The sequence below is a fragment of the Penicillium solitum genome (assembly GCF_028829755.1).
Source record: "Penicillium solitum strain IBT 25940 chromosome Unknown utg000003l_segment0_segment0, whole genome shotgun sequence".
Classification (NCBI taxonomy): Eukaryota; Fungi; Ascomycota; class Eurotiomycetes; order Eurotiales; family Aspergillaceae; genus Penicillium; species Penicillium solitum.
The window spans coordinates 74813-86996 of NW_027072123.1; the positions used below are offsets into that span (position 1 = coordinate 74813).

Sequence of the window (12184 nt, forward strand, 5' to 3'; positions counted from 1 at the left end):
TGCCGATAGTAACCAAGCCGAATATGGATTAGATTAGATTCTAATTTTTTTCCTATAGATTTTTCTTTTTTTTCTCTTTTATTTTTACCGGACATGGGGGGTGTCGGGGGTTGAAGGTCAAGTGCCTGCTTCCCTAGGACATAAATACTCTCTTCCTCCCTAGACCCTTCCTCTCTTCTTCTTTTATTCAAATCTCTCACTTCACATTATCTTGTGTTGAGGCATCTCACTTCGTCTCTTTCTGGGTTTCATTAATACAGCTACTCTCATCGACTTGCTACCTACCATGCCTAGTGAAGAAGTCGTCTCTGGGCCTGTCGACGCCACGCGCGTCGAGGCCCCTGTCACATTCAAGGCCTACTTGATGTGTGGCTTTGCTGCCTTTGGTGGTCTCCTCTTCGGTTATGACTCCGGTTACATCAACGGGGTTCTCGGTATGAAGTACTTCATCCGGGAGTTCGAGGGTCTTGTGAGTATTAATGTCTCCCCACAGTCCCTAGGATCACACTAACCACACCTAGGACCCCGCCACTACCGACCCCAAGCTCTCCTCCTCCCACCAGTCGCTCATCGTCTCCATTCTCTCCGCTGGAACTTTTTCTGGTGCCCTTATCGCCGGTGACCTGGCTGACTGGTTCGGTCGCCGGGTTACTATCATTACTGGATGCGCCATTTTCATCGTCGGTGTTGTTTTGCAGACCGCTTCTACTAGTATTGGACTTCTCGTTGCTGGTCGTCTCATTTCTGGTTTCGGTATCGGATTTGTCTCGGCTATCATCATTCTCTATATGTCTGAGATTGCACCCCGCAAGGTCCGTGGTGCCCTCGTCTCGGGTTACCAGTTTTGCGTCACCATTGGTATGATGGTGGCCTCATGCGTGAACTACGGCACCCAGAACCGTACAGATAGTGGGTCATACCGGATCCCTATTGCCCTCCAGATACTCTGGGCTCTCATTTTGGGCCTTGGACTGTTATTGCTGCCTGAGTCCCCTCGATTCTTTATCCGCAAGGGCCAGAAGGATAAGGCTCGCACTGTCCTGGCCCGTATCCGTGGCCAGGCCGAGGATTCAGCGTTTGTCGAGATGGAGCTGAATGAGATCGACGCCAACAACCAGTACGAACTTACAGCAATCCCCCAGGGTGGATACTTCACCACCTGGTTCAACTGCTTTAATGGAAGCCTTTGGCACCCTAATAGCAACATTCGTCGTACTATTCTAGGTACCTCGCTGCAGATGATGCAACAGTGTGTCTCACTCTCTTCTCCCTCTTATTGAATAAGAACTAATGTACCATAGGTGGACTGGTGTCAACTTCATATTCTACTTCGGAACCACTTTTTTCAAGGACCTTGGCACAATTGATGACCCCTTCCTAATCAGCATGATCACCACGATTGTCAATGTCTTCTCCACTCCGTTCTCCTTCTACGCCATTGAGAAATACGGACGTCGTCCTTTGCTCCTATGGGGTGCCCTAGGCATGGTTGTGTGCCAGTTTATTGTTGCCATTATTGGTGTCACCGATGGTGCCAACCCCAAGGCCGTTAGTGCAATGATCGCTTTCATTTGCATCTACATCTTCTTCTTTGCTAGCACCTGGGGCCCCGGCGCTTGGGTCGTCATTGGTGAAATCTTCCCTCTGCCTATCCGGTCCCGCGGTGTTGCCCTCTCCACTGCCTCTAACTGGCTCTGGAACTGCATCATTGCAGTCATCACTCCTTATATGACCGATGTCGATAAGGGTAACCTTGGCCCTAAGGTGTTCTTCATATGGGGCTCTCTATGCACCTGCGCACTTGTCTACACTTACTTCCTCATTCCCGAAACTAAGGGTCTGACCCTTGAGCAGGTTGATAAGATGATGGAAGAGACTACTCCCCGCACTTCTTCTAAGTGGCAGCCTCACAGCACCTTTGCTGCCGATATTGGAATGGACGAGAAGGCTGTTCATGCACCCAGCGTGACCCAGCAGGAGGCCTAATCTATTGGAGTGGTTCATTTATGTTGGTTCTCTCGTTCTCTGCCTATTGGGTAGTTCTGGCCCATTCACTTCGGCACTTGCTTTAATTATGGCTTCTATTATGGGTTGACGGTTCCATGCAACATTGCCCCCGATATCCACGAATATGTATAAATACGCACATTGATTCTCGTGGCTTTTGATACTATTTCCCCCTTACTTATTGTAGGCAAGCATTTAAGTACAAGATTTTGGGGCTGCCCCAGGGCGTCCTCTAATCTTTTCACGATGCTTAGTACCAAATGTATCCACGGACGTCGGAGGCATAATCTTACATTGACATACATGATAGAAGCCACCCAATGGACTGCGTCTTGGTAGATAGTTAAAAATGGTTAGCTAATAGTAAAATAAAAAAATCACTCATTTCCGGTGGGCAGCAATTTCTCGGGGAAAGATAATAAAAAGGCAGGGTAGTCTATACGATAGACTTGAAAAAGTATAAGGGAAGGCTTTCCATCCGGGCTCATAATCAGTTGATTTTACCAGTAGACCAAAATACGAATCTGTACCCAGTCTAGTGGGTTGTGGTTTAGAATCCAACTATGAAAGCGATATGAAGAATACAACAACTATATATATCTGAGTATGTACATGTAGAGTGATCCACTTCCTGAAAACGAGCTTAGAGCCTCGTCAAGGCCTCTCGTGGCCTACTTGCCGCTCCCATTCTTAGGCTGCCCTCGTGGCGCGCGACTGCGAAACCGTTGTGACGCCTCATCGAACTCCAACACAGCATTCACCGTTTTGGCTCGCGAGACGATGTCTGGTTTACCTTTCTCACCTTCGTTGGAGCCTCCCAGCAGACTCGACACGCTATTGAACGCGTCCCACACTTCTGTTCTGAGTTTCCTTCGCAAATCCACTAGCCTTGAACAGTCCACCAGAACATGCGTGACAGTTTTTTGCGCGTCGCAGACGCATTGATTGTCGATCTTCCGTAAATGACCGCCTTTGGTGCTGGATTTCCACTCTTGCTCCTACTGAGCTCGGACCTCACCACGGATATACGCGTTCTCCCTTGTCAGCAACGGCCGGAAGGGCTGGATCTTGCCTGGGCGCGCAGCGTCCCGAGCTAGTCGGTCTTCCGCGTCGTTCCCTGGGTTATCACAGTGTCCCGGTATCCATTGGAGACGAAGCAAGATGTTCGCTGCTTGGACTTCGGCGACCGCCGATAGAATCGCGTGGAGAATCCGTTGTCCTGATTTATTTCTTGCGTTTTGGATTTATGATTTATTGTAGCGCTGACTTGCTGTCACACAGAATAGTTGCAGTTGATTGCTGTCTGCAAGCGTTGGGTGAGCGCTGGCGAGCCAATCTGAACACCATATTGATGGCGTAGAAGATGCCTATCAGCTCCGCTACGTGAACCGACCAGCTGTCCATCGGTCCCACTTGAATTTGTTCAGATCCCACTACCTCCAGATTTGCGTCTAGTGCGACCACGGCCACGCCAAGATAGTCTTCAAGACCCGAGGCGTCCGAGTACAAAATCACATCAGACGTGGACCGCGTAGTTTCTGCCCGTTCCCTCGCTATTTCTCGGTCTGGTTCGATCTCAATTTTTGTAAAGGCATCGGCAAGCCATGGCGGCAGCGGCCGGGGGTCAATCGTTTCCAATTCATTCAGCCTGTACGACAATGTGGGTCAACCAGCAAAATATGTAATTCACTAACTAAAAATGGACCAAGTCCACTATTACCAATCTGTACGGACATCGATGACTAATGGCGCTTTTGTATGGTATTCCTCGTACCAGTTGTCACATGATATACAGGGTACGAATACCTATATCAACTAGGTATCGCAACCTTAGGCGCTCTAACTATGTCGGCGTGGGCCGTATTATCAAATGTAGGGGTCCAATCAATGGGTTGGGTTCAACTCTCTGTATTTCTGTATCGGCTTTCCTGACAATTTATATGGGCCGCCGATTACAAATTTAAATTACAAAAACATGTAGGATTAACCAATCCTCCGGTATGCCCATATGCCAATGCATCTGCTCCGACAAATTAGGTTTCTCCGTAATGATGATCAGAGGCGCCCCACCCTACTTTTGATCCGGTAGATGGTACGTTTCCTCATCTACTAGGAGCGCCATAGTGTCAACCTTGAGCCCACTGTTGGCCAATCATAGAGAGTAGACCCATACGCTAAGCAGAGCACCACCAAACAACATCGGAATCTTCAATTTTGAGCAAACTTGGAATATGTGACATTCCACCGTGCTGAACTGCACCTAGTTTGTCACTCTTAACTATGTCTCTTCCGATCGATTGCTCGAGTGGTAAGTTGTGTTTCCCATATCATGCTCAGGAATAAACTCCAATTAATCCAACCAAGAGGACCTCCTCAAATCCCACGTTTCAAAGGTTCGAGCTTGGTCGCTTACCGACAATACATATTCACATGTTAAATGTATATGTTCCGGGTCAGATCTCACTTTTTTCTTTTGCTGATGGATACGGCTTTCTACTTTTGATGTTCCAAAAGATGATATGTTTTTTTTCTTTTTGTTTTTTTTTCCCTAGACCACACAGTCCGTAGAATGCATACTGCAGAATCATAATCTAGTGGCTTGCTCATAGCTAACTACGCCAAGGGGGAAAAAAGCCATTGACATATCCTAATTCATATATATCCCTACGGTTTTCCACGGCTGTGCATCTAGCGCGGCGTCTTAATTACGCCAATAGAAGCACCCCGCCGCCCCACCTGACTCATGAACTCTTGTCGTCATGTACGGTGTACCTGTGGACTCCGTGACAATTATGAATAAGAATACCATATCCCCTTGCAGAGGCTGCTAGCTTTACTTACCCGTGATAATGATCCAGTCATGGGATGGGTATACAATCTTCAAGAGATCGATCCAAACAGCAATATTCCGCGAGTGATCGCAATTAGCTTGGTGTGCTCAATTATAGCCTTCCTGGCTGTATGTCTGCGGTTTTATGTGCGACTAAGCAATAAGCGCTTTCCATGGATTGACGATTATGCGGCACTGGCGGGTTCACTGTTAACGTTAGCGTACGCAGGGGTCGCCGTTGCTCGTGAGTCGATTCATTGAGAAGCGAAAGTTATCCGTGGCACTGACGGTATGTTTATTTCAGAGACACGATGGGGCCAAGGGCTCAGCGCCGGCTATTTACCAAAGGTGAATATTATTCCTTTTAGCATGGTGCGCATCGCAAGACTAACATTGTTTCAACTCGAGCCTGACGCTAACTTTGGTCCATAGCTCCAATATGCCGGCGGCCCGATCTACTGTCTGGCTGTTCTCGGCTTCAAAATCGCGCTATTGGCGTCCTATTTGCGTATTGCGGGTATCGTTGAGCGATATCGCAAAATTATCATTGCCGCCATCATCGTGTGTGTCATTAATCAATTAGTTTTCACTTTTATCATATCAATCACCTGCATACCGGTCAGCTCCCCCTTATATAGTGAGCACCAGTAGTGGAAAACGGGTATCTGACGTTGAACAGGTCGCAAAACAATGGGACTCTTCTCTCAAAGGGCATTGTATCCAAGCCATACCATTCTACTTTGCCCTTGGAGGTACAAGTATCGCGTTAGACCTGATAATCATAGCACTGCCTCTACCAGTCCTTTGGAAACTCCAGCTCCGTCTTAAACAAAAAGTCATTCTAGCCTGCCTATTTGCTCTCGGCTTCTTCATGACCGTGATTCAGATCATCCCCATCTTCACAGTCTGGGACTTGAAAACCTACACCGATAGCAAAAATATCGTGATCTGGTCTTCTCTAGAGATCAGCCTGGGCGTAAGTTAATTTTTACTATTTCTTCACGTCCGAGGAAAACTAACAAAAAAAAATGTATAGGTTATCACCGCCTGCATTCCCACGTACGGACCTTTGTTCAAGTCATTCGCTTCCACTGTTAACTCATACCGAAACCGCGAGACTTCGCGTGCTTGTGCGCTTAATTCTGTTCGCCAAGGCACGGGGACGGTTACGGGGCTTGCGCGCAGAAATAGCAATTTCGAGCCAATATATGAGTCCGAGGGGCAGCAGTTTACTGAGATTCGATCCGGGGCGCAAACAAATGATGGGGATAGCGAGGAGCATATATTATCGGAAGCGGAGGACTTAAAGTATATGTGACTTCGGAGTTTACAGTTGAGTCTGGCGCTGCCCTTTGATTTATTACTGTAAATACCGCAATTATAGAGGTGATAAAGCCCACGGCGACTTTTAGCCTCAATTCTAGGGGATTTCTTCCCTCTTCAACCTTTTCTATTTCCGTTTTGACAGATTTCAACTCTGCCTTCTCGTAAATTTTCCTTATGACAATAATTTAGGTCTCCAATGCTTTCAGAACTGATAAATGCTACTAAAAATGCTTGTCGATACCTATCTACCAGTAGTGAAAATTGAATTATGCCGTAGTGGTTGAGATATTAAGTTGTGATTTATCTCATTTACTAACGTATTTCACCGAGCCGGCCACCCCACCCGAAACGCGTCCATTAATTTACCCCCTTCTTCTTCAACCACCTACTATACCACCAATTCGCTCTCAATCCTCTAGGAATTTAGTGGAATAAGAGGGTAGGATCTTATTAGCTATTCAGGCCTTTAAGAATCAAGAAATCTCTTCAATTCGCGAAGTGGCGCGTCGTTTTAATATACCACGTTCAACACTTCAAGATCGACTACGTAGCCACCAGTAACACGCGAATTCTCGCGCCAATTCATCTAAATTAACTAGAATTAAAGAGGAATCTCTTAAAAAATAGATTCTCTCTATAGATCTACGTAGAACAGCCCCCCGGCCCTCTATAGTACGAGTAGTCTTCCGCACGACCCAGTAAAACCCAGACCCAACCCAGACCCAACCCAGTCTGGGTTGGGTTTTGGGTCGAACCCTTCGACCCAGTAATGGGTCTGGGTCGGAGGGTTCGACCCAGTACTGGGTCTGGGGCCCCAAACTGGGTTACAAACTAAACAAACATGCTAAGGATTCTAAATGTATAACTTATGCATTTGTTCGCGGTAATTTTGAGTATTTGCTTTACTTGATTATATCTAATTTTATTTGTAAAAAGGGTAAAAGAGATGCGTATAATTGAGGATTCTTTGTCAAGCAAGCTAATGGTATTCAAATAAATCATCTTCCCTGCTTTTACGTTTTCTCCCTGATGCTCGTGTCTGTGTACAGGTTGGTGGTAATGATGGCGAGCAAGGACGACCATGTTCACTTGTAGGTAAGGGCCTCTCCTCCGATACATCCTCTGGTCTATCCTCAACTACAATCTCAATTGTATCCCCTGGTTTATCTTCCGGTTCATTCTCCTGCTCCTCTGTATCACTAATTGGATCAACCTCAATCTCACTGAGCTTCTCTTCCCTCTCCTCTTTTGCCGCCTCAAGCTCATCCTGGGAGAAGAATTTCTCAAGAAGTGTTGCTTCCTGCTCCTCCATATCAAATTTCGTTGTACAAAGAAACATCATTAATGCCTCGACAGTCTCACTCTTCATTCTACCACGACGATAGTGACAAATATCTCGAGCGGTATTAAAGAGGCGTTCAACTCCTACGCCAGTTGCTGGAAATGAGAGTGTATCTCGCGCAAGGGCAGCAATGGCCGGAAAGCGAGCCTGGTGCTCTTTCCAGAAAGTAAGCGGCCTAACAGAAACAGTATCTATATATATATTAGTATTATTATTACATATACTCTTTGTATTTACTTACCGCTGTCAAGATATTGACTGATTTCATCAGTAATGGCTCGTGGTTGTATATCCCTTCCATCAAGCATCTCCTCTAGCCTTGAGCTTGGATGGGCTATCGTTAGAGAGCTTTGTAGATCACGACTGCTTGTTCTAACTTGTGCTTGATATGGAACAAGGGCTTGTTCAAAAGTAAGTCGATAGGTATCTCGCTATTTCTGATCCCAATCACTGGAGAGGAAGAATTTGAATTTGTTCACCGGTGCAAGCATTGTACTGATTGCATAGATATTCCCTCGAAGATCATCAGCTTGGGAGTAATACTCATCAAGCTTAGACCGACCAGCTTCAAGGGCCTCTAGCATCTGTTTCTTCCATGGGACACGCTTTCGGCGTAGCTGTGCCTGTGATCGCTCAAGATGATCAAACAGTTTGTTGTAGATCTTGAACACATAGTGGGCAGTGACATCTCGAGTCTTTGATAGCTGTGTTGTATAATCAAAGAAGGGCTCGGTGATACAAAGAAGATAGTCGATCTGACGCCACTCTTGCTCGCTGAGTAGCATCTCCTCACAATCATACTCTGTACAGAATAAAGAGAAGATAGCACGTAGCCTCTTTGCCCGGCGAAGCATGAGGAACGTAGAATTCTATCGTGTCTTTACATCTTGGATTGGAACGATCTTGATATTAGTTGTCTGAAGATTGTAAAAGGTCTCTCTGCGCTGGGGACTTGTATTGACGTAAATCGCAAGATAACGGACTTTGTTCAGTGTGGAGGAGATCTGACTTTGCTTCGCATTTTCTTGGGCTAGCCTTGACTGCTTCTCTGTCCACCTTGTCTCGGCTGATTCATTTAATGGAACTGCCTTGATCCGAGCAAGAAGCTGATTTAGGCTGAGCTGGATAACGTGGGCAAGACATGGTATTCGGGTGATAATAGTATCATCTGATAAAGCCTGTTGGAGAGTAGTAGCTAATGTCTTGTTGTTTGATGCATTATCTGTTGTCAACCCGAATACTTTATCTTCAATATTGTGCTCCACTAGGGTTTCTATAAGAACACTACTCAGGTAAGAGCCGGTATGTGTACCATGAAGCGGCTTAAACCCAAGTAGTACCTCACGATATACCCAATCACTATCAATGAAATAGCCAGTAATAGCCATAAATGCCTGCGAGAATGGAGATGTCCAGCAGTCAAGCGCAATGGATATCTTTGAGCCAGAAGGCAGCGTACGAAGGATACGCTGCTGCCGGTCTTTGACTAGACTGCCCAATCGGCGACGGATGGTATCGGCAGATGGGATCACTAGAGGGGATGGGGCGGAACGAGCTTTATTGATGATGCGTTTGAATGATGGATGCTCGATCAGATGGAATGGGAGCCGGTTGAGAGTAAGAAATTGGAGGAGATCCTCCTCCCAATCTTCTTGTAAGAAGGGTATGCTTGCTGAAACTTCTCCCTAGAATAATAATAAATTAGTATAGTTACTTAGTTTTATGATATAAAATATACCTCTCTTTGTAGGAAGTTTGTAATCTCTGCTTTCTTCCCCTTTTCCGACCGTAAACAACCAGCCGTTTTCCGATGTTTCTGGATGGTTGATGTGCCATGATACTGCGCTTTGCCTATACTGTTCGGGCTTAGTGTATAAGGATGCTCTAGGATCTTCCCACAGCGCTTGCACATAACCTTTGGTGCGCCATCAATACCCTGAGCTACCTGATGGTAGCTATTCCAGATCTCTGTATGGCGGTTCGAATCCCATTTAAGCTTGCTTTTCCTCCCATAGTCAGTCTCTAACCACCAGTCCACAAAATCGTTATGTGACATTGTATCGTATAGAATAAACCCTTTCCTACGGTCGGGTCCAACGCGTTTCAATAAAGGGGGGATTGGGAGGGGATCATCTGGTCTTCGGAAGTTTGAGTCGATTGTGTGTTGACTTGCGGATGGTGTGACTTGTCCAGTTGAAATATATTAGAGATCGTCAAGATTACCACCATAGAGCGACGATGCAAAGTCGGAAAGTTGGCTTTGAGACATAACATAAGAATGACATATAATATATACAAAGGGATGTAAGGGGAGAAATTCTTTAACGTACAAAGGTAGAAATGCACTAAAGTTGTAGAAGTGTCTAGGAATATTGATATATCAAATATAGTAAATTATCCTACTCTTGTTGATTGGTCTATTATACTAAAATTATATGGGTCTAAAGAAATACCCCTGAGATAACCCAGTCAAGACCCAGTCAAGACCCAGTCATAACCCATTTAACCCAGTAAGAACCCAGTAAGAACCCATTTAACCCATTTAACCCAGTAAGAACCCAGTAAGAACCCAGTAAGAACCCAGTAAGAACCCAGTAAACCCAGTCAAACCCCAGTCAAACCCCAATTCCCACCCCAGTTCCATTAATCCTTCTCAAAATATTTCTTCCTACCCTCCCTTCAAGTCGCATATACCAAGTAGATTAAGAGGTAGTAAGTAGTTTTGAATATAAAAGTTTACTAGATATCTATCCATAGTTATATAAGCTCTAAAATTAAACAGAAGAAGAGAAATAAATGAATTCAAAAATTATTTTACTCTGTAGATGAAAATATATATTATGTTGATGTATGTTGAATATATATATCTGCAACTTGGGGTATACTTTGTATTTTAAATGGAATGCTATCCTACGCTTGAGAAAACCAGCAGCCAACACATACCACCTTTCCATATGAAATAAAGCATTTGAAGAAGTAATTAATCTTGAACCAGATATATTGCTTTGAAGAACGAGGTTATTTCTTAAAATTTCCTTTGCCTTGTTGGTAGAGAGTGTAGCATTTCGATGTAGAAACCATAACAGGGGAAAATGACAGTATGTTATTTAAATATTTATGCCATAATTTATGCAGAAACTGGGTCGAACTGGGGCTATACTGGGTTTTCTGGGGCCCCGGTCACTGGGTCTGGGTTGGGCCTGGGTTATGAGGTTTCGACCCAGACCCAGACTGGGTTGGGTTCTGGGTCGAGACCTTCGACCCAAACTGGGTCGTGCGGAAGTCTAAGTACGAGAAATAACAGATCTTCTTCTTCAAAAGCGTGGAACTACTCCGGTTCTTTCGGTCGGCCAAAATTAGGTTACAAAATTTATAAAACGACGTCCTCTCCTCTCCTCCCGATTCTCGAAACGGTATAACTACGAGCGTACGAAATATAAAGACCCTAAAATCATCGAGAAGTAGTTTAATTTAGTTCAAAAGACAATCCTTCAATTTAGAATCGACCCTAACGATATTTATAACTTTAACGAAATCGGTGTTACCAGCCAATTCTTCAAAGTAAAGAGTGCATTAAAACGAAAATACTAAGTACAAAGAAGGGAAGAAAAGAAGAAGAGAGGAGACAAGTCTGACAGGACCTTTGTGGGTCCTGGACGAATCAACAAACAAACTATGCAAACATCCATCGAAGTCGGAATCTAATGGCAGAATCTTCCCTCGTACCTCTTCCAGATCGTAACAACCGGTTTCGCGATAGGATTAACTGCAACTGCGAAGGTTATTACACGGAGTGAATACTACGGTCGGAGGCCGGTTTTACAACCTAGAAATCGTGAATAGGTGACGGTAGTTAAATGTACGAATACTTCCGGTTAGGCCCTTCCTCTGTATATGATTTTTAAAGGCAAAGTCTTTATTAAATCATGGTTTGACGGCCTCCCGGAGGATTAGCGCTTTAAAGTTAGTCCTAATAGCTAGACCTCTGATAAGATTAGACTTCGTTAGCTTAAGAAGCTCTTTTTTCCTAGTACTTCGCGTACGAAGGGGGTATACCGGCTTTTGATTCTTAATAGCCACGGAAGTCATTTAACGCCTACATTTGACGAAATTTATAAGCAAAATAAGGTGATACCAGTCTTTATGCCAGCGCATTCATCTCATCTTTTACAACCTCTAGATATTGGTTGTTTTACGGTATTAAAACGTGCCTACGGTCGGATAGTTGAAAATAAGATACGGACCGGGTCACCGGGATCAATCATATTGACAAACTTGACTTCCTTAAAGCATACCCTCTCGCACGAATTGAAGCTTTTAAATCGGAGACTATTAAAAATAGCTTCGGAGCAGCTAGTTTAGTCCCTTTTAAACTAGAAAAAGTGATTTCAAAGCTTAATATTCGGCTTCGAACTCCAACCCCCCCACCCCCCCCCCCCCTAGCCGGGGGAGCGAATCAAGTCGAAATTTTACACTAAAAACACTAGCTACGCAGAAAGATCTACGTCGACAGGCTTCGTCAATCAAAGCTTTACTTCGTATAAGGTCTCGCAGCCCATCAAGTCCATCAGATCGTACATTGAACCAGCTTATGAAAGGCTTCCAACTCCAGATACAAAGTCATATTCTACAAGCGCAAGAAATCAAGGAATTACGCGCCGCCAACGAGAAGCAGAAGC

The 12184-nt window shown here is 44.9% G+C and overlaps 2 protein-coding genes across 2 annotated transcripts; both read left to right on the forward strand.

Annotated features, from left to right (window-relative positions):
* Nucleotides 1–286: 286 nt before the first annotated feature.
* On the forward strand, nt 287–1986 carry N7455_003946 (sugar porter family MFS transporter; the record flags this gene model as incomplete). Its single annotated transcript, XM_040958846.2, has 3 exons — nt 287–469; nt 522–1249; nt 1302–1986. The coding sequence occupies 3 exons, from the start codon at nt 287–289 to the stop codon at nt 1984–1986; spliced, it is 1596 nt and encodes a 531-aa protein (XP_040810661.2).
* A 2881-nt stretch (nt 1987–4867) lies between these two features.
* On the forward strand, nt 4868–6155 carry N7455_003947 (uncharacterized protein; the record flags this gene model as incomplete). The annotated part of the gene is made up of 6 exons (XM_065604642.1): nt 4868–5081; nt 5142–5209; nt 5270–5400; nt 5421–5455; nt 5476–5813; nt 5874–6155. 6 exons carry the CDS (start codon nt 4868–4870, stop codon nt 6153–6155), a joined length of 1068 nt encoding a protein of 355 aa, XP_065461542.1.
* Nucleotides 6156–12184: the final 6029 nt, after the last annotated feature.